This window comes from Emys orbicularis, chromosome 3 (genome assembly GCF_028017835.1).
Source record: "Emys orbicularis isolate rEmyOrb1 chromosome 3, rEmyOrb1.hap1, whole genome shotgun sequence".
NCBI lineage: Eukaryota > Metazoa > Chordata > Testudines > Emydidae > Emys > Emys orbicularis.
Window position 1 is genome coordinate 110,637,403 of NC_088685.1, and position 27,398 is coordinate 110,664,800.

The 27,398-nt window shown below is 39.8% G+C and overlaps 1 protein-coding gene across 1 annotated transcript in view; it reads left to right on the plus strand.

Moving 5' to 3' along the window:
- Window positions 1-27,398, plus strand: part of ADGRG6 (adhesion G protein-coupled receptor G6) — a 150,807-nt gene that overhangs the window by 38,543 nt on the left and 84,866 nt on the right. Inside the window, exon 3 of the mRNA XM_065401180.1 lies at window positions 26,674-27,018. Within this exon, the coding sequence (XP_065257252.1) occupies window positions 26,674-27,018 (345 nt within the window). The remainder of the gene's footprint in view (window positions 1-26,673; window positions 27,019-27,398) is intronic.

A 27,398-nucleotide genomic window follows, 5' to 3' on the forward strand; every position in this document is an offset into this window, starting at 1 on the left:
GTCAGTGATGGAGAATCTACCATGACTCTTGGTCATTGTTCGAATGGTTAATTACCTTCAGTGTAAAAAGTGTACATGTTATTTCCGGTCTGTTTGTCTATGTACATGTTATTTGTCTAGCTTCAACTTCCAGCCAATGGATCATGTTATACCTTTCTCTGCTAGACTGGAGAGACCATTTTAAAATATTTGTTCCCCACATAGGTACTTACAGACTATGATCAAGTCATCCCTTAACCTTCCCTTTGTTAAACTAAATAGATTGAGCTCCCTGAGTCTATCACTATAAGGCATGTTTTCTAATCCTTTAATCATTCTCATGGCCCTTATCTGAACCTTCTCCAATTTATCAATATCCTTCATGAACTGTGTGCACCAGAACTGGATACAATGTTCCATCAGAGGTTGTAGCAGTGTCAAATACTGAGGTAAAATAACCTCTCAGCTCCTACTCAAGATTCCCCTATTTATGCATCCCAGAATCACATTGGCTCATTTAGAGAGACTCAAGGGAATAGGCAGGATGCAATAACAATGCCACAACACTTATAATTGGTTAAATAAATAACTTGTTTGATTGTTATGATAATAAAATAATATGGATATAGAGAGCTCCCCCAATTCAGAGATTCACCACCGTCTACCTTGATTATTTTAAAATCTCATCTAGATTAAATTCATACATTTTCAGTGCCTAAAAATTGTTTCATTTTCTTTCTTTGGTTGTTCATGGTGACTAACCCTTTTTATTTATGTAAAATCTCTTGTGTTAAGATTGCAGTGACTATGCTGTGTTAGTTTCAAAATTCGTACATGACCAAAAATTAGATCTGCTATTCAATGTTCTTCCTTTATATCACATATATCTATTCATGTCTGAGCCCTAAGGGCCTGATCAAAAGTCCATTGAGGTCAATGGAAAGATCCCCATTGACTTCAATAATCTTAGGATCAGGCCCCAAAACTGCAAGGGTTGGTAAAAGCTCACATTTTGTTGAAGAAACTTAAAGAATCATTTAGAAAACTGTTGAAGTCACAAAGAAGGAATTTCTGTATGTAGAATTTCATGCCCTTGGCAGCTATATCTGGGGGAATAAGCAGTGGAAAGGTAAATGTGTCTTTAATAGAGAGCAGTGTTATTCTGAAAAACACATACAGGACGACTTTATTTAGAAACTAGGTTGTTTTCTCATGATCAAGTTTAGTGCAGCCTTTAGTCTCAAAAACAGAGAATGAGTAAACAATGTAACCAAGGAAAATATTTCATTGAACGCACACAACCTACATCTTTTGCAAAGGTCAGTGTGTTTTGGATTTTAGATTATTTTTTGACTCTATGAGAAATAGATACAATATTGTAAATATCTCAATAGGTATGCAAGAAATGGGGGTTAAAACTATAAACTCACATTTCTATCGGAGACAAATGAGAATGACTCTCTTGCTTCTGAGCTAATGAAAATCAGCAGAGATCATGTAGCAGTAGTATTTATGCTAGTATATTTCAAAAGCTGCACTGGATTTTTCTTGTAAACTACCTGGACAAATAAATAAGAAGGAAAAGAGAAGATCTCCAGTAAATATATAATCCCAAACTAAAACATAAGACCAATAATAGTCTATGCCTTTTTTATTAACATACCTGCTTCTCCAATACTAGAAATTTATGGCTCTGAATTCCTGTTTCTAAAGTTTATCTGGACTCCTGATAAAATATCTGAACCATATCTAGGCTGAACAACAACTCGAAAAGTTCACACTAAGTTTTTGTTTCACTGTATGATAGGGTTGTGAGTGGGGGGCTGAGAAACTGTTCAGAACAGTCTCCTCACTTTGCTTTCATTCGCTTAACTGATATACTTTGTTGGCCTCTAAAGTGAATTTTCAATACAGGGAAATGATTGCAGAGATTAGACCTTCAAAAGCCAAGACAAAGTGTCATTAATGGGTTCATTTAGTTCAGGTTACATTGCAAGTATCAGCAATAAGAGGGAGACATTACAGCCATAAAAATAATAATTAAATTACAGTGAGAAAATGTAACAAGTATAATCACATTTAAAGACAAGTTAGTACATATTTCCAGAGCCGTGACACAGCAGGTGGCATAGGAGTCTATCTACATTATAGGGTTTTCTCCCCTGTCTTTTTGGTTTTAGCTTAACAGCTATGCTCCAGGTTGCATTTCTGTTGTTTGTTAATCATTCTTTTGCCAAATGCTAGGACACCTTTCTCACCTTCCCCTCGCACAATTTTGCAACTAAAACTACAAGTGTGTCACTCTTTTACTACCAGCTCTACCTTTGGGGCTGATTGTTGGTGCAAAATATATGTATGTACAGAGAGAACATGCATCTCTCTGTGTCTGGGAAGCCCTCTCACGCTCTCCAAACCTAGGTATTTAATTCTTTGTGTTTCTGTTGTTATTGTTGTTTAATCCAAGGTCAGAGTTTACAATCTAACCATCCTGAAAATTTGCAGGATCAGGGCAATTTGTGATTAAAACATATTATAGTCAAAATGTAAGTAATCTGAAGGTAATGAAAACCAAGGGCACTCAGCACCTCAAAGGATGAGGCCCTAAATCAGGGGTGGGCAAACTTTTTGGCTCGAGGACCACATCTGGGTATGGAAATTGTATGGCGGGCCATGAATGCTCCTGAAATTGAGGGCTCCTGGGGGTGCGGGCTCTGGGATGGGGCTGGGGATGAGGGGTTGGGGGTTCAGGAGGGTGCTCTGGGCTGGGACCGAGGGGTTCGGAGGTTGGGAGGGGGATTAGGGCTTGAGCAGGAGGTTGGGGCGTGGGAGGGGATCAGAGGTTCAGGCTCCAGGCAGCGCTTACCTCAAGTAGCTTACGGAAGCAGCAGCATGTCCCCCTTCCAGCTCCTATGCAGAGGCGTGGCCAGGTGGCTCTGCGCGCTGCCCCATCCACAGGCACCACCCCTGCAGCTCCTATTGGCCATAGTTCCCAGCCAATGGGAGCTGCGGTGGTGGCGCTTGGGGCAGGGGCAGCGTGCGGAGCCCCCGTCTGCCCCTACGCATAGAAGCCAGAGGGGGGACATGCTGCTGCTTCCAGGAGCCACACGGAGCCACGGCACATGCAGAGCGGGGCAAACCCCCAATCCCGATCCAAGGCTGGAGCACCGGAGCGGAGCAAGCCCCAAACCCCGCTCCCCGGCAGGAGCTCAAGGGCTGGATTAAAACATCTGAAGGGCTGGATGCGGACCCTGGGCCGTAGTTTGCCCATCCCTGCCCTAAATGTTAAATTTGGACTTGTGTAGTTTTTATTTTAGCTTTTTTTTATTAAGTATATCACATGCTAGATATAAATGACAGGATGCTGGTAGAAGTTAAGGGCACTCAGCATCTCGCAGGAGGACGTAGCACCATGTAGTTGAGGATCCTGTTCCTTAGTTTCTGAACATTTCCACATCTTCAGTCAGGTTTGGGGTATGATTCTCAGAGCCGATTTCTATCTAGGATTCCTGTGCTGATGAACTGACTGGAGATAGTAGGTAGATAACCTAATATCATCATGAGTTTACATTTCAGGTGAAAAGGTAGAGAGCTACTTTGTTTGAGCTGGCAAATGGATTCCAACTCTAAACATCAAAGTTTATTTTTCATAATTGTTGTTTTGAAAATAACTTTCCTATGGAACATTTTAAGTGTAGTAATTAATGGTGTTGGAAGCACTTTCAGAGAGAGCACTATTATGATCGTGTTTTCTCTGTGGTTGGCTTTTGCTGGATCCATTAGCTTCAAAGTTACAAAATGATTAAATTAAATTTTTGAGATGAAGACACATGTGGGCTTAGTTCAAGTTCAAAGCTCTGTCAAATGAAAAACAACAGTACAAAATTTAATTTTCTGTGAAAATATTTTTTAAATGTAATGTTAATTGGCAGCTCCATAACCTCAGGCAAAAGAAATATGGAATCCAGCTAGAGCCCAGCTTTCATTAACTGAAGCATTAATACAGTGTGATCCAGTACAGTGTGTTTAGGGTCAAGCTAAGGCACAGTACTTGATTGTAATTGTCAGGGTACGGTCATTTTTAAAGAACAATTTGTACATTTAGTTTCAGAGAAAGATGGTGCCATAAAAATTTGCCTTTTACTCACTTCCTGTCTCATTTCCAGGAACACAGTGCACCTGTCATTATAGTTCCTAAATCTTTTAAAACCTCCTTAAACTCTTTCTCTAGAGTTAAAATACCTTCTTCCTGTCTGCATTACTTTTAAATAACACATCATGAAAGAGATTTCCTTTGACTAATTTGCTTGGTTTGGTTTCAGAGATTACAAAACAAGGCAACTGTAAATCTCTGAACTTTCCAATGGGAGACTAGAGTTTTAAAATGTGGTTTCCAAATATCAGGGGTGAGTTCAGGATCAGGTCAGAAATGAAGGTAAGTCCATTTAGAAGCAGCATGTTTTGTCACACTTAAGTGCACTCATCTTTATAAGCCAGCAATTACATAATTTGTTTTTTGGGAGTTTTGGGAATAGGAAATCACGAAGGCTTTTGCAGAAAAATGTAACAGTCACCAGGATCAGAGGGTATTCTTCCAAGAGTTCTGAAGGAACTCAGATATGAAATATCCTCCAGTCATGTGTACCAGATGACTGGAGGATAGCTAGTATACTGCTGATTTTTAAAAAAAGGTCCAGAAGTGATCCTGGCAATTACAGGCTGGTAGGCCTAACTGCAGTACCAGGCAAAGTGGTTGAAACTATAGTAAAGAACAGAAATATCAGGCACAGAAATAAATACAATATGTTGGGAGAGTCAACACAGTTTTTGTAAAGGGAAATTATGCCTCACCAATCTATTAGGATTTTTTCAGGGTGTCAACACACTTGTGAACAAGGGTGTACTTGAACTCTCAGAAAGCCTTTGACAGGGTCCCTCAACAAAGGCTCTTAAGCAGTTTAAGCAGTCCTGGGATAAGGGGGAAGGTCCTCTCATGGATCAGTAACTGGTTAAGAGACAGGAAACAAAGGGTAGAAATAAATGGTCAGTTTTCACAGTGGAGAAAGGCTTATATTGGGGTCCCCCAACTATTTGTACTGGCACCAGTGCTGTTCAACATATTCATAAATGATCTGGGGAAAAGGGTAAACAGTGAGGTGGCAGAGTTTGCAGATGATTCAAAATTTCTAAAGATAGTTAAGACCAAAGCTGACTGTGAAGAGTTACAAAGAGATTGCACAAAACTGCATGACTGGGCAACAAAAGGGCAGATGAAATTCAGTGTTGATAAATACAAAGTAATGCACATTGGAAAGCATAATCCCAACTATTCATACAAAATGATGGGGTCTTAATTAGCTGTTACCACTCAAGAAAGAGATCTTGGAGTCATTGTGGATAGTTCTCTGAAAACATCCACTCAATGTGCAGTGGCAGTCAAAAAAGCTAATTGACTGCTAGAAACTATTAGAAAAGGGATAGATAATGGGACAGAAAATATCATAAAGCCACTATATAAATTCATGGTATACCCAAAACTTGAATACTGCCTGTAGTTTGTGTCACCCCATCTCAAAAAAGATGTATTGGAATTGGAAAAGGTTCAGAAAAAGGCAACAAAAATGATTAGGGATATGGAAGAGCTTCCATATGAGAAGAGATTAAAAAGACTGGGATTGTTCAATTTAGAAAAGAAGCGACTAACGGGCTATGAGAGAGGTCTATAAAATTATGAATGGTTTGAAGAAAGTTAATAAGTGTTATTTATCCCGTCCCATGACACAAAAACCAGGGATCACCCAATGAAATTAACTGGCAGCAGGTTTAAAACAAACATAAGGAAATACTTTTTCACACAGCACATAGTCAACCTGTGGAACCCATTGGCAGGGGATATTGTGAAGGCCATAAGTATAACTGTGTTTAAAAATATTAGATAAGTTTATGGAGGATAGGTCCATCAATGGCCATTAACCAAGATGGCTAGGGATACAACTCCATGCTCTGGGTACCCCTAAACCTCTGACTGTCAGAAGCTGGGACTAGACAACAGGGGATGGATGACTCGATATCTGCCCTGTTCTGTTAATTCCCTCTGAAGCTTCTGGCAGTGGCCACTGTCAGAAGACAGGATACTGGGCTAGATGGACCATTGGTCTGACCCAGTATGGGTCATACCTTCTGTGTTCAAAGGTGAAAAAAAATCCTGTTATATCTGAACCTTAAAATAAGTGTAATTGTATAAAACATGAATATATGTAACAATTCAGGGGACTGAAAGAATGAGGAAGTGTCTTTTTTTCTCCCCACCCGCCAAAAGTTCCTTCACTGTAATTTCTAGATAACATTAAAAGATCAGTGAATGGATTGATCAAGAACTTTGTTCCCAAGAATTACGGGTTGGCAAGATCATGGGAAAATATTTCAAAAGAAAATAAAAAGTTCTGAAAGTCAGTTATATAAACTCAATTCCAGAAGGACATTAACAAGTTGGAGTGAATTCAAATAACGATTTAAGGTGAATATCAGAAAACAATTCCTAACTGTGAGATCATTTAGCCTATAGACTCTTCTTCCCAAAGGAAGTGTTGGAAGCCCCATTATTTGAGTCATTTAAAACTGGACTGGAAAAAAGCATTGGATTCTAGAGGGGAAATTCCTGCACTGGCAGAGGGATGGATAAGGTAATTTTAATAAATTTCTTCCATGTTTATCTTTTATCACTGTAGAAAAGGAACCAAGGCTCTAATCCAAGGCTCATTGAAGCCAATGGAAAGACTCTCATTTACTTCAGTGAGCTTTAGATCAGTTCCTCAGAAAAGACTGTCAATATTCAGACACAGTAAATTAATTAATAAAAAAAAGTTGTGACAGAATGTACCCATGTCCACACCCTACATACTTTGTAATAAGCTTTGTACGAAGTATGTCTTGTAAGCTATCCTTTGAAAACTCATCATTTTCTGATCAATATTGTTCTGATAAAATGTGTGTGGCAACATTGTATGTGAAGTTATACATTTCCACTGTATGGTGTTATTAACACATGTTGCAAATTGAGGTTGGCAAACTGGTCTGTCTCTAATGGAATGTGTACTCTGCTTAATTTGCATTTAAGCATAAACTGAGTCATCAAGCAGGAAGGGGAGACAAAGGAAATTCAAACAGGTGACCAAAAAACAGCATGTAACATCCTTCCACATAGGCTTTTTGTGTCCTGGTACCCAGCTGGAAATGTTTTTCAAAAGGGAGACTGAAACTATAAAAAGGAGGGACAAACACCCCAAGAGACCCGTCTCTCTCTCTCTCTCTCTCTCTCTCTCTCTCTCTCTCTCCTTGCCCACCAATTCTCTACACCCGAATTCTGAGGGTGCTGAGGGAAAATTCCAGCATAATTCAGAGCAGCCTAATAAATATTCTAAATTACTCTAGCTGGAGCAGTCCCAAGGTTGAGGATCAGCCAGAGTGCTGTGCATTGCAGCCTACCTCCTCACGTCTCCTTTGCCAAAGGAGGGAGAGTAGATGCTGTAAAGCTAGTTACTCCAGCTTTACATGAGCTGAGGCTTCTCCAGCACTGGGGGAATCCTTAACAGCATATTTGAGATAGATTTAAGCCCTCTTTGCATCACAGTAGCAGTGTGAAGGGACCAGAGGCTGGGCCAAAGATCTGGCCCAGAGGATGCAGATTAGTCTGTGCGCTTTACAACAATTAATGATGACCGTGTCCGCTTTGTAGCAAAGTGGATCAAGTATTGGATTGTGACTCAGGCGACTCGAGTTCTATCGTTGGCTCTGCCACTGGTTTGCTGGGTGATCTTAGGCAAGTCATGTCAACTCTCTGTGCCTCAGTTTCCTCATCTGTAAATAGGTTTAATGATACTAGCCTGCTTTGTAAAGCACTTTGAGACCTAATGGTATTAAGTGCTGGGTGTTATTATAATTACGCATCACATGACCACAATGGATTTTCTATTTGTTATTTCTATTACAGTAGCACCCAGAGGCTCATTGGACATCTGGGCCCTGTTATACTAGGTGTTGTACATACACATAGTGAGAGAATGCCCCTGTCCTGAAGATATTACAGTCTAATTAGACAAGACAGACAAAGGAAATATTATTAAATGACTTACTCGGGGTCACACAGGGATTCTGTGCAAAGGCATGTATTGAAAACAGATCACCTGAAATCTCAGTTCAATGCCTTCATGCCAAGACCATCCTGCCTCCTTTCTCCCTTCTTTGCCCTTCATTCAAGGCTTTATGTGCACCTGACAGATTTTTAGTCATCAGATGCTCATAATACCCTGCATAAAGAGAAGCTGAAATATTGTGCTTTATTCTGTGACTAGGTTCTAGACTATTGATTTTATTAATAATTTGCAAATATACCCTTCTAATTCCAAGGTGAGGTTCCTTGTACAAATGTTTCTTATTCAGATTTTAACAGGTGTTGTGTAGCCTTTAGAAATTCACATTAAGTAGAACAAAGCTGGAGGGCGTATTAAAAATATCTAGAACACTAGGTTTAAATATCTGGTCAGGACCAGAGCTGGTTGAAATATTTTGGATTATTTGATTTTTTTCATGAAAAAATGACCTATTTTCTAAATTGGAAAACTTGAATGAAAAAAAGTCTGGTTATTTTTAACAAAATTGGAAAACAAAATTAGCTTTTTTTTCAGGGTGTCCCCCATTTTTTTAGTCTACTGGTTTATCGTTATTTCCTTTTTTATCCCCTCTTCTCTCTCCATCCCCCTGTTTTGCCCCCATTATCCCCCCATTTTTCAGTGGTAAAATAGAAAAGTGAAATAAAAAAGGGAGGAGGAGGGTGCAAAGGAGAGAGAGAAAGATAAATGGAGACAACAATGAAAAATTTCAAAAACTAATTTTTTGTTAAAAATGAAAATGATAAATGAAAAATCCTTCCTTTTCAAAACCCATTAAATGAAAATGATTTTAAAACTTTTGAAAATTTTCACAACTCTCCTGCTGCCACCCCTTATTTTTAAACCAGCTGTAGTTAGGATTGATTTACTAACCCACATAGGGACTGAACCTTGGGAGATGAAAAAGCATTTAGAGTTGCATTAGTAGATGGTGGGTGAAGGAGAATTATCTTTGTGTATCACATATGTGTTCAAATGATTTATCTGAAAAGTAAATCTAAAATTATGACACTGCCCCTCGCAGATGAGATTGGACAGACGTATCGCAACCAATGGCTAGCTTTGATTGTGTACTGAAATGACCCAACAAATACAAAAGGACTAATTGCTAAACTCTGTGCAACCCTAAATAATGCTGAAACAGATAGATTGCCGCATATAATGGGAAACCGAGAAAAAGAATTCCAGGGTATCAAAGGGAAAAGATATCAAAGGGAACGGTTGCTGGGCAGATATGCACCTAAATGCCTACACTGGCATGTCATCACTATCATAGAGAATTCCAATGAAAAGTAATTACTGCCTGTTTCTACACGCTGTTAATCTCCAATAAGCTGAATTCAAGCAGTCCCAACATCTGCTGGAGAGGATTCAGGCGAGTCATCAACCACTCTCACATTTTCTAGGACAACTCAAAGGCCCAAACATTCTGCTTACAAACACACAAACTTAAAGAATATCTTTGGCATACAGTTTGGTAAAATCCCAACCTGTTATGTTCTGATGGATTCCATAAGAGCAAAGAATGAGGCTGATTCAAATGGGCAGATCCTCAGATGGTGTAACTTGGCATAGTTGCATTGAAATCAGTGGAATTACACTGATTTACACCAGCTGCCCAGCCCATTTAGCTGTCTTAGTGCAGTACAGCAGCTGAAAACAAGGAGAGCCAGCTCCTGTGCGACTAACCAACTCTTTAGACCACTAGGTACAGCTCTGTGGATCACACTTTGAAACTACTGTTATATAACATATAAAAATCCCACAAAATCCCAAAAATCCCACAAAACCCCCCACTTATCTCTGTCCCTAAACTCGTTTCCTCACTTATATTTCCCTCTCTACCGACATGTATATTCACTTGTGTACAGCATTTCTAGGTAGCAAACTGTTTTTAGTGTTGTAAAAATCCCTCCATGTCCTGAATTTTTGTTACTTTGTAAAAATCTAACTAAAGCCAAAGCTAGTTAGTCAATTCTGTTATTTATATAAGATTATTGTGGAGATGTCAATGAAAATATTCTGAATTTACAATGGGTGTAACACAGGATTTTCACGTTGCCCTTTCCCTCTGGGGGAAATCCTTAACTTTGTCTAACATGTGAACTCTGTACAAACAGGTCATTGCAGATTTACCTAGCTGATGTGTTTGTTTCCATTTCCCTTTACATTGGCACAAAACCAAAGAACCAAGGGGAAACAGGTGGTGCAGGGCCCCCACCCTGGCTTTGAACAGATTTTCTTCTATTGTAGTTTGTTCCCTCGATTCCCCAGATCAATCAGAAACTAATAGTGTTACTGCTTCATTGAGCCACCGACTGTTAGGAGACAGAATCTTATGTGCACACATATAATGATAATCATATGTAAATCTTTATATTACATAATGATTCTTCTCAGCAAGTGTCCATCAAGTGGAACTATACTGATGTACCCTAGTTGAGGAATTGACCCATCGAGTCCAATTTCACTTCCGTTGTCAGCAGTGGGAGTCTGCCACTGCTGACAACGGAATTGTCAATTGATTTTAATGAGAGAAGGATAGGCCCCCTTCTTTGCTGTCAATATTTCCATGTTAAATTTGCTCAGTCAATAATTGACTATTCTCATGTTCAAGGTACTCTAAACTCAGCTTTGTATTTGAAAAATTAAGCCTTGTTCTTTCTGCTTCTTATAATATATTGTCACTTTTAGTAGTGATTCTGCCATTAGCTTTTAGCTTTCATTTTTGTTGATTATGTAAAGCAGAATAGATTAGAAACTACTTCCCTTTGCCATGTTTGTAATGATTGCACTACTAACATTAGTACATAGGAATCAATCCTAAATTCCAGCTAGTCCAGTATGCTGTAACCAGAACCAGATGCTTCACAGGAAGGTGTAAGAACCCTGCAGGAGGACGCCCCCTCATCTGTATTAGGTATAGATTGGTTTAAATCCTGAATGCATGAGGTTTAATATCCCTTCCAAAATGTTTATTCCCATTAATTATGATATATCCAGAGGTATCTCTCGATATTCTTGATATCCACAATAATGTCCCTTTCTCCTTTTTCAGTCTTGCTAAGTTCCTGGCTTCAACAATTTTCTGTGGCAAGGAGTTACACAATCTAATTACACATTGTGTGAAAAAGTATTTCCTTTTATCAATTTTGAATTTCCCTCCTTTTAATTTAATTGAATGTCCCATTGTACTTGTGTTACAAGACAAAGAGAAGAGAAGTTCCTCAGCTATCTTTTATAGTAGTAGAAATTTGTTCACACAGTAAAGTAAGCAGTAAAGGTCAAAGCTACCAGGAGCAGATATATTGAATAAGAAGTCACTTTGCTGACTACAATTTCACTTTCATGTATAAGACAATAAATGCTAGACTGTGAGGAGGTGTTCTCTACTGCTTCACTGTTATGTGCACCAACCGGTTCAGCCATATAGAGAGCTTACAGCAAGACATACTGTATCAGCAAATGAAGACGTGAGGCAAGCGGACATGACTGGCCAGTGCATAGTACTTTCTTTGTATCCTGGCTTCAGTGACCAAAACCCGATTGTTGAATAATTTGTGTGAGAGCACAATCTTGTCTTTCATTGAATTATAAAAGTCTCCGTCAGGGTTATGTGCTATTTCTAGTCAAGAATATGGAGGCTTTAAATTCTTGCTATGTACAAGGAATACTGCTATACAGATGATGTTATGGGGTTGACCCAGAATGTGAGTCTGAATTGAGGTTTAGGTTTTAATGCTTAAAATAGCGTTTTTTCTTGCAAGTAAATCGGAAAAAAACCCCACATTTCCTAAAGTTCAAACCAAGAATAGTACAAAGAGGTAGGAGATTCTTGCTACATATGGCCTATTATGAAAAATATATTGTGGCATGTGTTTGTATGTATAATAAATGATGGGTTAGGGTAGTATAAGTTTGATTTGGTTTGGGATGGGCATATTACTCATGAGATTATGCATGTTCTCATATGTGTTCTGACAAAACTTTCATGCCACAGCACTCCACCATGGATTCTGTGTTTGCCATATGTGATACAGAAAAACAATTTTAATAACCTTTTAGAGAACTTTTAAAAATTGTATTTAGACTATTTTTTATATTCATCAGCCTGCAAAGCAAGGAGCTTTAGTATTCATGAGGCCAGCTGTCAGGGCTTTAAGAGGAACTATAAAAATGACCTATAATGTCTTTCTATACTCAGAAATGCTACAGTTTTAAAGTCTGTTGTCTGTGGTCCTTAAGAGGCTGGAAGTGAATGCTAACATCCCATTGGGAAGGGCTGATGATGGGAGGACAAAACCCTTTCCATAAAGATAAAGCTCCTATTTCTAGTTCAGGAAGGGCACAGGATAACATTGTGACACTTTTAGAAAATCCATTTGTCACGGATTCACAGGGTCTGGTGTTCCCTGTTCCAGCCTGTAACCAGTCTCTTGGGCATGACCCGTTTAGTGGGCCAGGCCCCAAGGTTTCTCACAGGTTTCAGAGTAGCAGCCCTGTTAGTCTGTATCCGCAAAAAGAATAGGAGTACTTGTGGCACCTTAGAGACTAACAAATTTATTTGAGCATAAGCTTTTCGTGGGTTGCATCCGAAGAAGTGGGCTGTAGCCCACGAAAGCTTATGCTCAAATAAATTTGTTAGTCTCTAAGGTGCCACAAGTACTCCTGTTCTTTTTAAGGTTTCTCACAGTTCCCCTGGGGCAGGCCCCTGGCCTCCAAGACCTTCAGCACTGTTTCTCTACATGGACATGGCTTTCTGCAGCAATTCCACCTAAGCCAGGCTTCTGCAGGAGACTTGTACTGTAACTCTTCATGGCGCAATGCTCTCAGAGAGTATTTACAGTGACACAGGCAGCCTTTTCAAAACAAGATAGCCATTTGTTGGTCATCTGGAACGCAGAACCTGAAAATCCTTAGATTAACACTGAGAGGCAGAAGTTACTCTACAGTCTATCCTGAACAAGCCAGTGCCATCAGTCAGGCTGCAATGGTCTCCATTCCTGGCTCCCTCCCTCTCCCCTTTGTCTCCCCAGGTGAGCGCTCCTGTGTCCCTCCAAAGGGCAGCCCTCCTCCAGTCACCTGACACCTTTCCACCCCTTTGTCCTCCACTTCAGTTCACGTCCCACATGCCAGCATTTCCTGCTGTTAGGTGCTGATTTTTCAGTCACTGGGGCACCTCTGTAGTTCTGGACCCTCTGTTGATTTGGGTCAGTTTCAGCTAATTCTTTAATGAACGTATTCAGTCTCTCAGACAGCTAGGTGACATGCATTCCTCATGCCTCCTGTACTGTTCTAGAAGCATACTTAGATCGTTTAATAATACAAAATGCAGAGGGGAGGGGATATGGAGGCACACATAGGATTCATAAAAATGCTAGAGAAAATCCCCACTTTGTCACACCATCACTGGATCAGAACTAGACCTTGCCTCTCCTGGGCTTTGGGTAGAGGTAATTTGTGAAGGAAATACAGATTTGGTGGTGGAGGGGAATATTTCAGAGGCAGTTTGATTTGAAAAAAACAACAACAACCAACAACCACAGTGGCCTTTTGAAGTTGCTTAGTGGACTGAGAATGTTAGAATATGCACTTTGGGGAGGAAAAGGCAGCAAGGAGGGGAATTGAGTTCTGTGAAGACAGTAAGGAAGACATAACCTGAACCTTTGAACATTATTTTATCACATGGAATCTAATGGATCAGATGGTTACCAACTCCACATATATGGCGTGTGTGTGTGTAGCTATAGATATGTGTGCATAAGATATAATGTGTGTGTATATATAATTACCTAGTTATTAGTGACTTACCTGATAGTCAGAGAAAATGGGAAAATGGTCAGAAATGGAAGAGATGATCTTACTTGGCATCCCTCCCACTGCTGTCCTGTGCCCAGGCTTTTCTGCCTGTTTCGTACATTTGAGATGATATACGCTTAGGGGTATGTGGCAGGGCAATGGCGTTAATTCCCATTGGTTCCCACTCTGTGTTTGTCAATCCTCATGGAAGCAAAGCATAAGGGAGCACACATGACAGTAGGCCTTCAAATATAGGCTTTGATTCAAGAAAGCATCCCTGATCTGGACAGCACTTTAGCACTTGCTTAACTTCAACCCAGTACTTAAGTCCCATTGAAGTCAATAGGATTTAAGCACAGACTAGCAGTTAAGCACATGCTCAAGTTCTTTCTTGAATTAAAGCCACGTAGTGTACAGTATTACACAGAAAACATCCAAGTTTTCTGTGTAATACTCTGAGTAAATTTCCCAGATCTGATGAAGAGCTCTGTGTAAGCTCAAAAGCTTGTCTCTGTCACCACTGAAGTTGGTCCAACAAAAGATATTTCCTCACCCACCTTGTCTCTCTAGTATCCTGGGACCGACATGGCTACAACAGCACTGCACACAGAAAACATTCATCAGGGATTAGGGTAGGAAATTTTGGGAGTTTAAACACACGCTTATCAGTGTCCCTTCAACTGGAAAAGAAAATCTGGCTAAAATTCAATGTATCAATTATATGTAGGCAGTGCCAGTGCAGTACGACATGCGAGGGATTTTTTCAGAGGAGGTCAAAGAGGTTCTACAAATTTGTAAAAAAACAAAAAACCCTGCTGCACCTACTCAGCTGCAGCTCCACAAAACTCTCAGAAATAGTGGGATGCATGGGCTGAAAATATGTTTTCAAATAAAGTGCACTGAGGCCTCAAGAAGTCCCATGTGAAATGTTTATGAATGAACCGCATAGAGCTAGTCTTATAGCTGACACTGAGCAAACACTGCACTCAGTCCTCTCCAAAAAAGGATTGAGTGTGAGAGCCCATTACAGCCACTCTTTCTCTCCCCCACTTCACCTTTGAAATTATTTCTGAAAGAGAAGAAAGTGCAGCATGGGTGAGGTTTGCCACTGTTCAAACTTCTGGAATACTATAACTGTCCTGTGTTCAGTGTTTGTGCCCCATACTGAAAAAGTAGGGGATTGTTTTTCCTGTAGACCTTCCAGACCACACACATCATGGTGGTTTGGTGCTTTCTCCTGCTTGTCTGCAGGTGTGTCCATCACTGCCCTCATTCACATGCCTGTTTGGAGTCATAAATACATCTGACCTATTGCCTTGAAACTTCTCTGTAAATCTGCTATCTTGTGGCTTCCATTTAAAACATGAACGTGATGAGCAATTAGTTGGTAAAAAGGGGAAATTATTTTCCTTTTCATTAAATTCAACAAGATAGTATAAAACCATAAGTAATTTTCATAAACTTTTACTGTATCTTTGAAAGTGCAGTGTGATGGTCTTGTGGTTGGCAGGACTGGCTTCTATTCTGAGCTCAGCCACCCATTTCCTGTATATGTGAGCAGCCACGTCATATGACTTCTGTTACTCAAACCAAGATGATAATACTTACCTACCTGTAAAATCTCAAGTCATTAATGCATGTGAAGTGCTTAGGCAGTCCACAGATAGAAGGTGCTATATAAGAGAACATAAGAATGGCCATAGTGGGTCAGACCAAAGGTCCAGCTTGCCCAGTATCCTGTCTTCCAACGGTGGCCAATGCCAGGTGCCCCAGAGGGAATGAACAGAACAGGTAATCATCAAGTGATTCACCCCCTGTCACCCACTCTCAGCTTCTGTTGAACAGAGGGTAGGGACACCATCCCTGTCCATCCTGGCTAATAGCCATTGATGTACCTATCCTCCATGAACTTATCCAGTTCTTTTTTGAAGCCTGTTATAGTCTTGGCCTTCACAACATCCTCCGGCAAGGAGTTCCACAGGGTGACTCTGCACTGTGTAAAAAAATACTTCTTTTTGTTTTAAATCTGCTGCCTATTCATTTCATTTGGGTGACCCCTAGTTCTTGTGTTATGAGAAGGACCAAATAACACTTCCTTATTTACTTTCTCCATGCCAGTCATGATTTTATAATCCTCTATCATATCCCCCACAGTCATCTCTTTTCCAAGCTGAAAAGTATTCAAAATGTGGGCGTACCCACAGATGTGTAGATTTATAGAGAGGCAATATGATATTTTCTGTCTTATTATCTATCCCTTTCTTAATGATTCCCAACATTCTGTTTGCTTTTTTGACTGCCGCTGCACATTGAGTCGATATTTTCAGAGAACTATCCACAATGACTCCAAGATCTCTTTCTTGAGTGGTAACAGCTAATTTAGACCCCATCATTTTATATGTATAGTTGGGATTATGTTTTTCAATGTGCATTACTTTGCATTTATCAACATTGAATTTCATCTGCCATTTTGTTGCCCAGTCACCCAGTTTTGAGAGATCCTTTTGTAGGTCTTCGCAGTCTGTCTGGGACTTAACTATTTTTAGTAATTTTGTATTATCTGTAAATTTTGTCGCTTCACTGTTTACCCCCTTTTCCAGATCATTTATGAATATGTTGAATAGGACTGGGCCCAGTAACAGACCCCTGGGGGACACCACTATTTACCTCTCTCCATTCTGAAAACTGACCATTTATTCCTACCCTTTGTTTCCTATCTTTTAACCAGTTACCAATCCATAAGAGGACCTTCCCTGTTATCACATGACAGCTTACCTTGCTTAAGAGCCTCTGGTGAGGGGCCTTGTCAAAGGCTTCCTGAAAATCTAAATACCCTATATTCACTAGATCCCCCTTGTCCACATGCTTGTTGACCCCCTCAAAGAATTCTAGTAGATTGGTGAGGCATGATTTCCCCTTACAAAAACCATGTTGACTCTTCCACAACAAATTATGTTTATCTATATGTCTGACAATTTTGTTCTTTACTATAGTTTCAGCCAGTTTGCCTGATACTGAAATCAGGCTTACTGGCCTGTAATTGGCCTGGATCACCTCTGGAGCCCTTTTTAAAAATTCAGAAGCTGATTTAAATGATAGGTTACAGACTACAGTTAGTAGTTCCGCAATTTCACATTTGAGTTCCTTCAGAACTCTTTGGGTGAATACCATCTGGACCTTGGTGACCAGGGCTGACGAGAGGCGGGGGAAGCCGGTACAAATTACTGGGGCCCGCCAGTCCGGAAGGGGGCCCGGGGCCCAGCTTCCCCGGCTTCCCCCTCCCCCCCCCCCCCCGTCAGCCCTGTTTAGCCGGTCCGCCCTTGCTGGGGGGGCCTGAAAAAATTCCGAGCCCGACTTCCCTCCCACCCCACCTTGTCGGCCCTGTTTAGCTGGTCCGCCCTTGCTGGGGGGCCCGAAATTTTTTTTTCACTGGGGCCCGAACCCGCTCTCAACGGCCCTGTTGGTGACTTATAACTATTTAGTTTATCAACTTGTTCCAAAACCTCCTCTAATGACACCTCAATTTGGGACAGTTCCTCAGATTTGTCACCTAAAAAGAATGGCTAAGGTTTGGGAATCTCCCTCACGTCGTCAGCTGTAAAGACCGATGCAACGAATTCATTTAGTTTCTCCACAACGGCCTTATTGTCCTTGAGTGCTCCTTTAGCATTTCGATCGTCCAGTGGCCCCACTGGCTGTTTAGCAGGCTTCCTGCTTCTGATGTACTTAACATTTTTTTTGCTATTACTTTTTGAGTCTTTGGCTAGCTGTTCTTCAAATTCTTTTTATTTATTTATTTATTTATTTTTGGCCTTCCTAATTATATTTTTACACTTCATTTGCCAGAGTTTATGCTCCTTTCTATTTTCCTCACTAGGATTTAACTTTCCTCACTAGGATTTAACTTTTTTAAAGAGCCTCGTACTGTTAATAGTATTATTTTACTACTTAGTGTTTTTTTAAGTACTATGGCTGCGATTGTCAAAAGCACTCAGTGTTGGTCTAACTCTGCTGTCATTAAAGTCAGTGAGAGAAGGTGTGTGAGGTACTATCTTTTACTGGACCAACTTCTGTTGGTCAGAGAGAGACAAACCTTCAAGCTTACACCAAGCTCTTCAAATTCTTCAGATCTCAGTGTAAGCTCGAAAGTTTATTTCTCTTATCAACAGAAGTTGATCAATAAAAGATATTACTTCACCCACCTTGTCTCTCTAATATCCTGGGACCAACACGGCTATAACAATACAGCTTACAACAATTAATGTCAAATTTTCATTTGTTAAACTGTTTTCTTTCTATTTGGGATGGGTTTTTGGGTGTCATCATTTTAGGCCTCATCAGGACAATGCGCAAAGCTGAGTTGGGGGATGGTGATGTTGTGAGGTGGGTGAAACCTTATTATAGATTGAGTTAAAACCTCATTGAGATTGGGTCTGAACCTATCCTTCAATTAATATAACTATCAGGATGAGTTAATCAGAAGCCCCCAACCTAAGACAAAAGGGGGTTGTGAACCCCCCTCAGGAGTTTGGATTTTATTATATAATATTAGTACTTTGTAGTCATTTGCAACCACCTTGCACCAGTATAGATAACTGCATAAGAAAGCAAGCCTAATAAAGTAGGAATTATTGATAGAGCTGGAAGAACCACCTGTGGTTAGTTGCCCAGCATTTTTTATTATAAGACCCTGTTTTCATTTGCTTATAACTTTGCTAAACTTTAACTAGTCAGGCTGAAATTTTCTGTGCTAGTTAGTTGCATCAAGCTGATTTTTAAATTGTTATTTTTAACAAAATCAGCTAAAATGGTCAAGCCATTTCTAAGTGAGGTCCTGGAGCAGGAGGGTGGGGGAGGGGATGGCTGGAAGCAAAAAGGGAAGGAGGTGAAGGGGGATTCCATTTTCAGCTGGCCACTAATTGTGTGTTCCTCATTTTTTGTCTGTTCATTGTGAGATACCTGTGGCAAGATTGGCAGAAGTGCTCAAGGCTCGCAACTACAACTGAAATCATTTGAAGCTATAGTATGAACGTGTAAAGTGCTATGCTAGTGCTAAGCACTCTGGAAGATTAGCTCCCAAATTTCTCAAATTGGGAATCAAAAATTAATGGAAACTTTTGACATTTTGAGTTTGGGACAATTTTGGCCTTAAAGAGAATGTTAATTGGGAATTGTTTAAGAATGCTTTGCTAGATGCCCAAAAAGCCACGATCAAGGAAGAACGCTGTATTGGTTTAAAAAACAACAACAACCCTGACGTGGTTTAAAGGGAAGTGAAGGCAGTTATAAAAAATAATAAAATAATAATATATAACAAATGGAAAAAAGTAGAAGTTGATAATATGAATGTAAATCAGAAGCTAGGAACTGTAGAAAATTGTTAAGGGAAGCAAAGCGACATAAAGAGAAATCTGTGGCCAGCAAAAGGACAATAAGAAGGAGTTTTTAAACAAAAAGAATCTCAACAATGGTGTTGGTCTTTTACTAGATAGGAATGATAGAATTATCAATAATAATGCAGAAAAGGCAAAAGTGTTCAATAAATATTTCTGTTCTGTGTTCGGGGGAAAAACAGGTGACATAGTCTCATCATATGATGATGATAACACTCTTTCCATTCCATTACTATCTCAGGAGGATTTTAGACATTTTAAGTCAGCAGGTCCTGATAAGTTGCATCCAAGAGTTTTTAAAGAGCTGAGTGAGGAGCTCTCTGGACCATTAATGTTGATTTTCAATAAGTCTTGAAACACTGGGGAAGTCCGAGAAGTCTGGAAAAAAGCTAATGTTGTGCCAATATTTAAAAAGGGTAAATAGGATGACCCAGGTAATTATAGGTCTGTCAGTCTGACGTTGATCCCAGGTAAGATAATGGAGCGGCTGATATGGGACTCAATAAATAATTAAAGGAGGGTAATATTATCAATGGCAACCAACATAGGTTTATGGAAAATAGATCCTGTCAAACTTTATTTTTAATGAGATTACGAGTTTGGTTGATAGGTAATAGTTCTGATGTAATGTATTTAGATTTCTGTATGGCATTTGACTTGGTATCACACAATATTTTGATTAAAAAACTAGAACAATATAAAATGAAAATGCACACATTACATGGATTAAAAGATGCCTAACTGATAGGTCTTACATTGCAATTGTAAACAGGGAATGATCATCAAGCAGGTGTGTTTCTAGTGGGATCATACCTGGATTTGTTCTTGGGCCTATGTTATTTAACATTTTTATCAATGACCTGGAAGAAACCATAAAATTGTCACGGAATAAATTTGCAGATGACACAGAAATTGAGGGAGTGGTAAATAATGCAGAGGACAGTCACTGATACATAGCAACTGCATCGCGTGGCAAGCTGGGTGCAAGCAACCAATATGCACTTTAATACCGCTAAAAGTAAATGTATACATCTAGGAACAAAGGATGTAGGCCATACTTACACGATGGGGGATTTTATTCTTGAAAGCAGTGACTCTGAAAAAGATGTGGGTTTGGATAATCAGTTGAACGAGCTCCTAGTGTGATGCTGTGACCAAACAGACTAACGTGCTCCTGGGATGCATAAATAGGGGAATCTCGGGTAGGGGTAAAAAAGTTAATTTACCTCTGCATTTGGCACTGGTGCGACTGCTGCTGAATACCGTGTCCATTTCTGGGGCCCACAATTCAAGAGGGATGTTGATAAATTGAAGAGGGTTCAGAGAAGAGCCATGAAACTGATTAAAGGATTAGTAAACATGTCTTATAGTGATAGACTCAATAGGGTGACCAGACAGCAAGTGTGAAAAATTGGGACGGGGATGGGGGATAATAGGCGCCTATATAAGACAAAGCCCCAAATATCGGGACTGTCCCTATAAAATCGGGACATCTGGTCACCCTAAGACTCAAGGATTTCAATCTATTTAGTTTAACAAAGAGAATGTTAAGGGGTGACTTGTTTGTCTGTAAGTACCTTCATGGTGAACAAATATTTGATTATGGCTCTTCAATCTAGGAGAGAAAACAATAAAATGATCCCATGGCTGGAAATTGAACTAGACAAATTCAGACTGGAAATGAGATGTACATTTTTAACAGGGAGGGTAATTAACTATTGGAACAATTTACCAAGGGTGGTGGTAATTATTCATCACTAACAATTTTTAAATCAAGACTGAATGTTCTTCTAAAAGATATTCTCTAGGAATTATTCTGGGGAAGTTCCATGGCATGTGTTATACAGAGTTAGACGAGATGATCATAATGGTCCCTTCTGGCCTTGGAATCTATGAATCTAAGAATCTCTCAGTGCCTCATTCCTCCCATGTAAAATGTTGATAACAATACATCCTCACCACCCAAAGATGTTGTGAAGATAAATTCATTGATGTTTGTGAATTGACTAGATAATACTACGGTCAGAGCAGCACAGAAATGCCTAGGAAAAATTTAATAATTTCCTATTCCATGCAGGGTTTACATGGTTTGAGGTAAATAAGGCCTTGGGCAACACATTCCATTAGGAGCATTAAAGAAAATATTGAATAACTAACTGAATAGGGCAGAATCCTGTGGAAAAAAATAGTATGTGATCATGTAATTAAAGACAGTATCATAAAGCATACACACAAAAAGTCTGAATTAAGGTTGCATAGGCAACCATAACTCTTGCATTGAGTTCTTGACTTTGCAACCTTAATGTCTTTTAAACATATGTTTTGGTTGTGATATATTTATTTTCAACTTGGATTATCCACCAGTCCAGGAAAACAACAAGGTAAGTGACAAGCAAGTTTTGAACTCTGTACCCATGGAGTCCCTGACCATGCCAATCATGAATTTGTTTATCGTTCTCATTGAATCAATAAATATTTCAGCTTGCTTGCAAACTGTTTGCTGCATGCACTGCTGCAAGTACAGTACTCAGTATCCACAATCCAATGCTGCTCTGGGCCAGTGGGATTACACAATATTTCTCTGCTCTGCCTGACAGCCTGAGATTGCCACAGCAATTTGGATTGTTAATGACCACGTAAAATAGGAGATGTTTATAAAAGACTAAATGTCTGCTGGGATGTGCTCCAGAAAGTTCCATTCAAAACCAATTCTGTTTATACATAGTTTTTTTGTTTGTTTTCTTTCCTTTTTGCTTATTACTGAGGACACCTGCATGAAAACAGGAGACTTGTCCCTTAAAGTGCAGTTATAATCAGAAAAGTGATTATATAAAAAAGAAACCTTCCTACTTCAATAAAAGTAAGATATTCTGCTCAGTAGATCTGATTCTGGTTTTTAGTGCTATATCTCCTTATTTTTACATCAGAAGTAAACTTTTACTGTTTTACTCTGTTTAGCACCAATGCAGCTATGGGAAAACCTTAATCTCAGTAAAACAACTGACAATAACAATCAGACTGTTGTTTTCTCTGTGACTGGGGTAATGAGAATTTAAAGAGAAATAACAGCATCTTTGTTATGGACTCTGACATTTATTTTTTTATGGTGCCTAGAAATCATGGTAAGTACCTTACCTCACACCGACAGGCAGATGGAGTGAGCTGGATTCTATTCTGGCTGATGTACACTCAGCAGAATTGTTAACCAAGTTCCCACTGCCAGATTTTTATAACCTGTACAGTGCACGTGTTTGACCTTCAGATCCCAGATTGAGTTTTCTGCACTAGCAGCTAGAAAGAAACAATTTTTACTGTGAAACTGACAACATTTTGCCTGGAAGATATATAAAAATGTAAAAGCCAGCAATGATATTTTTACAGAGCCATTATCAGATTATAATCATACTTTAGGGGCCAGATACTCAGCAAGTGTAAATCAGCATCAGTGGAGCTATACCAATTTACTCCAGCTGAGGATCTGACCCAAGGACTTAATTCTTGGCCCCAGTTTCACCTGCTGTGGTCTGCTTAGATTATACAAATCTGGTATAGCCAGCTCTGTGTTATCTGTTTCTCCTTCCTTTTCCTAGCACTCAGCAAGAAGGGGCAGGGAAGGGATATAGCCTGGCTGAGAGGGAGTAGAGCGAAATGCATGGCACTCTCTCAAATTCACAGCCAATGTACTAATCCGTGGCCACACCAGAGCCACTGTACTGAAAATAACTAGTACATCAGTATGCATGATAAAGCATTCTGCCTGCAAGCAGCATAATTTAGAGAAGTCCTGCAGCTGCTTTCATTTCTATTAAAGGTTGTTTCATCCTCTAGCCAGACCAGGATCAGGAGAGCAGAAAGGTGACTAAGATACGCAACTTCAGCTACGTGAATAACGTAGCTGAAGTAGAAGTATCTTAGTTCGAACTTAAAGGTACTTACCGCGGGTCCACACGCGGCAGGCAGGCTCCCCCGTCGACTCCTCTCGCAGAGCAGGATTACCGGCGTCGACAGTGAGCACTTCCGGGATCGATTGCTTGCCGCTGAACCAGCGGGTAAGTATAGACGTGCCATCTTTCTCTCTCTGTTCCTCTCACCATGAGATTACTTCCCAAGAGTTTATATCCCTATATGTGTAGCCCACCCAAAGTAATTGTCCTCCCTGTGTGGCATTGTAATCATGTCCACAGCAATCAGTTGTGATATGGCAAACAAGGAATCATGCTATCATGAGATCTCATGAGCCACTGCCAACCTGCTTCATTATGCAGAATGTTTTTTTGCGTAAGCTCATGAAGACAGCATTAGCATTTCTGTGTGTTTTCAGGGAAATAATGATAAAGCAGCCTTCCCATTTCCTTGCCCACATCACTCCCATCCACCCACAGAGCCACAACCCCCGCCCCCCAGTGTTTGCAGTGAATCTTTAAGATAATTCTGAAATTTAAACAAATGAAATTTCTGTGGTCATTTTCAACAGCTGTCATCCACAGCCTTTGTTCTGGAAACTCTATAAATGAATTACCTCTTCTCCACTTAGGGCCATGTGCTTCAATAAGTTGCACACACAAAAAATGTAGAAACTCTACCTCCACATTCTCCTCACAGAGCAAACCTCCTAGTTGGCATGCTGCCATACCAATGAACGACACAGAAATGGTCCCATGTAAACTCCAGAAATGGGGTGTGGTCTGAGGAAATGTGGTGAGCATGAGGGCAAAGTCAAAATGCCACACATGCTACCCTGGTAAAACAAAAATACCTTACCTGCAGTTACCAGATGCCAGTCAATCCTGCTCTGAAATTTAACTTGCTATTGGTAAAAATTCACATCTCACTGAAATAACCTTCAGTGGATGTCTGAATAGATTTGAGCCATCTCTCAGTGATCCTGATAATATTGTGAGGGGTTTGTCTCAGATGGCAAGGGACTTCAAAAAGTGTGCTGCATACTATCCATACCAGTGGGCGCTTCAGGCAGCATTGCACACAGTGCTTCCTTGATTGTTCAGAGAGCACAGCCTTCAAGTGGCCAGTTCTGGAGTGTGGAGTTTTCTCTGGCCCATTTGCTCTTACTAATCTGGCTTTTAGTTTTTGGTCTTTTTTCTGTGAATGAAAGGGAATAGAAGCTAACCCCAGGGTCTTGTTGCACTTAAGTAACCAAAATTAACTCCCCCCTTTTTTTTTTGTAATGAAGTTTTTATTTTTTCTAACCAGTTTTTCCTGTGATCCCCTAGCCTCTGTTCTGAGACAAGTATCAGAGGGGTAGCCGTGTTAGTCTGGATCTGTAAAAGCAGCAAAGAGTCCTGTGGCACCTTATAGACTAACAGACGTATAGGAGCATGAGCTTTCGTGGGTGAATACCCACTTCTTCGGATGCATGTTCTGAGACAGACGAACTGGATACATGTCCGGCTATAAATGCTTCCCCCTGACCAACATTGTGTACAGAACAATTAGTACAATGCTAGGATGGCGCCAAATCAAGCTTTGCTCACCTAATCCTTGGTGCCTACGGGACAGCTCACCTGTAATGACCCCCCCATGAACGTACTGCAAACAAAAGCTGGGAAACCTGCCATAATCCCATCATCAATTTATGCTCTTGAAGAGGATTTGAATTGGAAACATTGAGAAATTCAATACACTAAAAAGCCACCTTTATTTCATTTACGACAGTCATGGTGCATTGAGCAAACTCTTCTTCCATTTGTTAATTGACAAATCTAAATGTTAATCAGTTGACTTGGTTCCTGTAAAGTAGCCAGATATTGTTTGCCTAAGAATATTCTGAATACTTCTTTTGAGGCAGGCACCATCTTATTGTTCTGTGTTTGTGCAGTGCCTAGCACAATGGGGTCTTAGTCAATGGCTCAGGCTCCTAGGAATGACTGTGATATAAATAATACTATCATTTTAATTATTTAAAATGTCCCTATATACTACCTTTGCACTTACTGTAGTATCTTTGTATTGTATTTTAGTGGTAGCACATATTTTTTCTAGTGCTATAATTTTTCTTTCTTTATAATCCTGTATTTTACCTACACTTTGGGAGTCTTTCCACTAACTTTAATGGAGTTTTAATCGAGCATTTTAGGAACAGTTTAGTAGCAATGTCTGCTGATGATGCAGTATCAAAAGAGGATTCTTCTCTCCACAGAAGGGGGGTTAATTAATTACCTTTCTGCTTTTCTTTTAGTGAGTTACTAAAATTCAAGGAAGTTGTTATTGACAAAGTTATGTAACTTTTACTTGTTATTGCATTGAAGATAGCAGTCTTTAAATCCAGCAGAGGCTAGCAAGTGGGACTGAAAGAATAGTACCTTCTTTTTGTTTTGGAACAACTTTTAATACTTTATTTACATTTGATGTTGCATAAGATGCAGCAAGTTTTGACCCCGTCTAAGTTTTAATTCTTCATTTTTCGTTGCTTAACTCAGTTTATGTAATAACAAAGGTTCAAATTCTCCCACCCTGCATAGTACCTTACTCCAAGAGCAAGGCCCAGAGAAATCAGGAGGACTGTTTGCTGAGCAAGGAACTCAGCTTGAGTCCAATCTGGCCCTTTTACGATTTTGCCTAAATTACTCAGTATTCTTTTGGCAAGAAGTAGCTGAACTGTCTTATATACATGAGCCATCTCTCAGTGATCTTGATAATATTGTGAGGGGTTTGAATGGCAGGAGGAAAACATTTTCATATATATCTCTTCATCTGAGAATATCAAGGTGTTTACAGGAATCATTAAGGGCTGGATCATCCTTTGGTCTGCATGCAGGGAATAAGAGGGAATAAAAACCCACTTCTACCCTTGCGATCCCCATCTCCCCATCCGCTTATGCCAGCCAGTCGGCATGGAAATGGTGCAATAACTTGCTGTTGATATAAGCCAGCAACAAATTATTACCCCTCTGCAAGAAGGGGAGAGCAGGGACAGAACTGTGGATGTATTTGTTGGAAAGTTGCTAATACAATTTTAAAAGTAGCTACTGTAGACTTTTTAGACTTTTTCAGTTAAAGGGTATGTGTGTGTTTGAGAGTAAGAAAGAGTTGCTTTTACATTGTCTGCATTAGTATATCAGGCAAATATAAAAAGATACTTCATGGCATACCACTGTGAATTAAGAACTGTATTATGTATTTCTTTCCCAGAATATTTCTTATATATGTGCTCCTTTTTAGTGATTGTTTACCCCCAATGTTATTGTCCTTTAAAGGAACACCTTCCTTTCTCCTCCTTTCACTTAAACTTTAGTTGTTATATCAATTTCTTGATGTTTTAGTTCATGTTACAATATCTCTCATCCCTCCCCACCCCCTTTTCTTTTTCGGTCCCACAGTTCTTGGATGCTCTGATTGCAGGATATCACTGTCCAACCCCACAGGAATCTTCACCTCTCCCTGCTTTCCCAGTGATTACCCTAACAGCCAAGCATGCAAGTGGACCCTCCGAGCTCCTCCTGGATTCATCATTCAGATAACATTTATTGAGTTTGACATTGAAGAAGCTCCGAACTGCATTTACGATTCATTAACTCTAGATACTGGAGAGAAGAATCAGGTTAAATTTTGCGGCGTCACTGCCAAAGGATTATCATTTAACTCCACTGGAAATGAAATGATCGTAACTTTTGCAAGTGACTTTAGTATCCAAAAGAGAGGCTTCAGTGCCAGCTATACCCGAGGTATGTAAGCATAAAGAATTTCTTTCCTCTTTTATCTAGTATGTCCTATACCAAGCAGACTCACTGTATGTGGTAAGGTGAATCTTTGAAGTGAGAATCTGGAGATCTCACAGACTAAATTCTGCCATCAACTACTCCCGTACAACTCCACTGACTTCAGTAGTGTTACATGAGTAACTCATGGCAAAATTTAGCCCTGACAGGCTATAAAATGCAGTTTGGTAGAAAATGTTGCACTGATTTCTTTAATATTCATATGAAAGAGAACCATTCCAAAATAACTTGGTTATAAAATTATATATGCAATAGAATGGATGACATTAAGGGGGAAAAACCTCCTTTCAAATGTATATGGCAGATCTCAACTCTTACATTCTGCT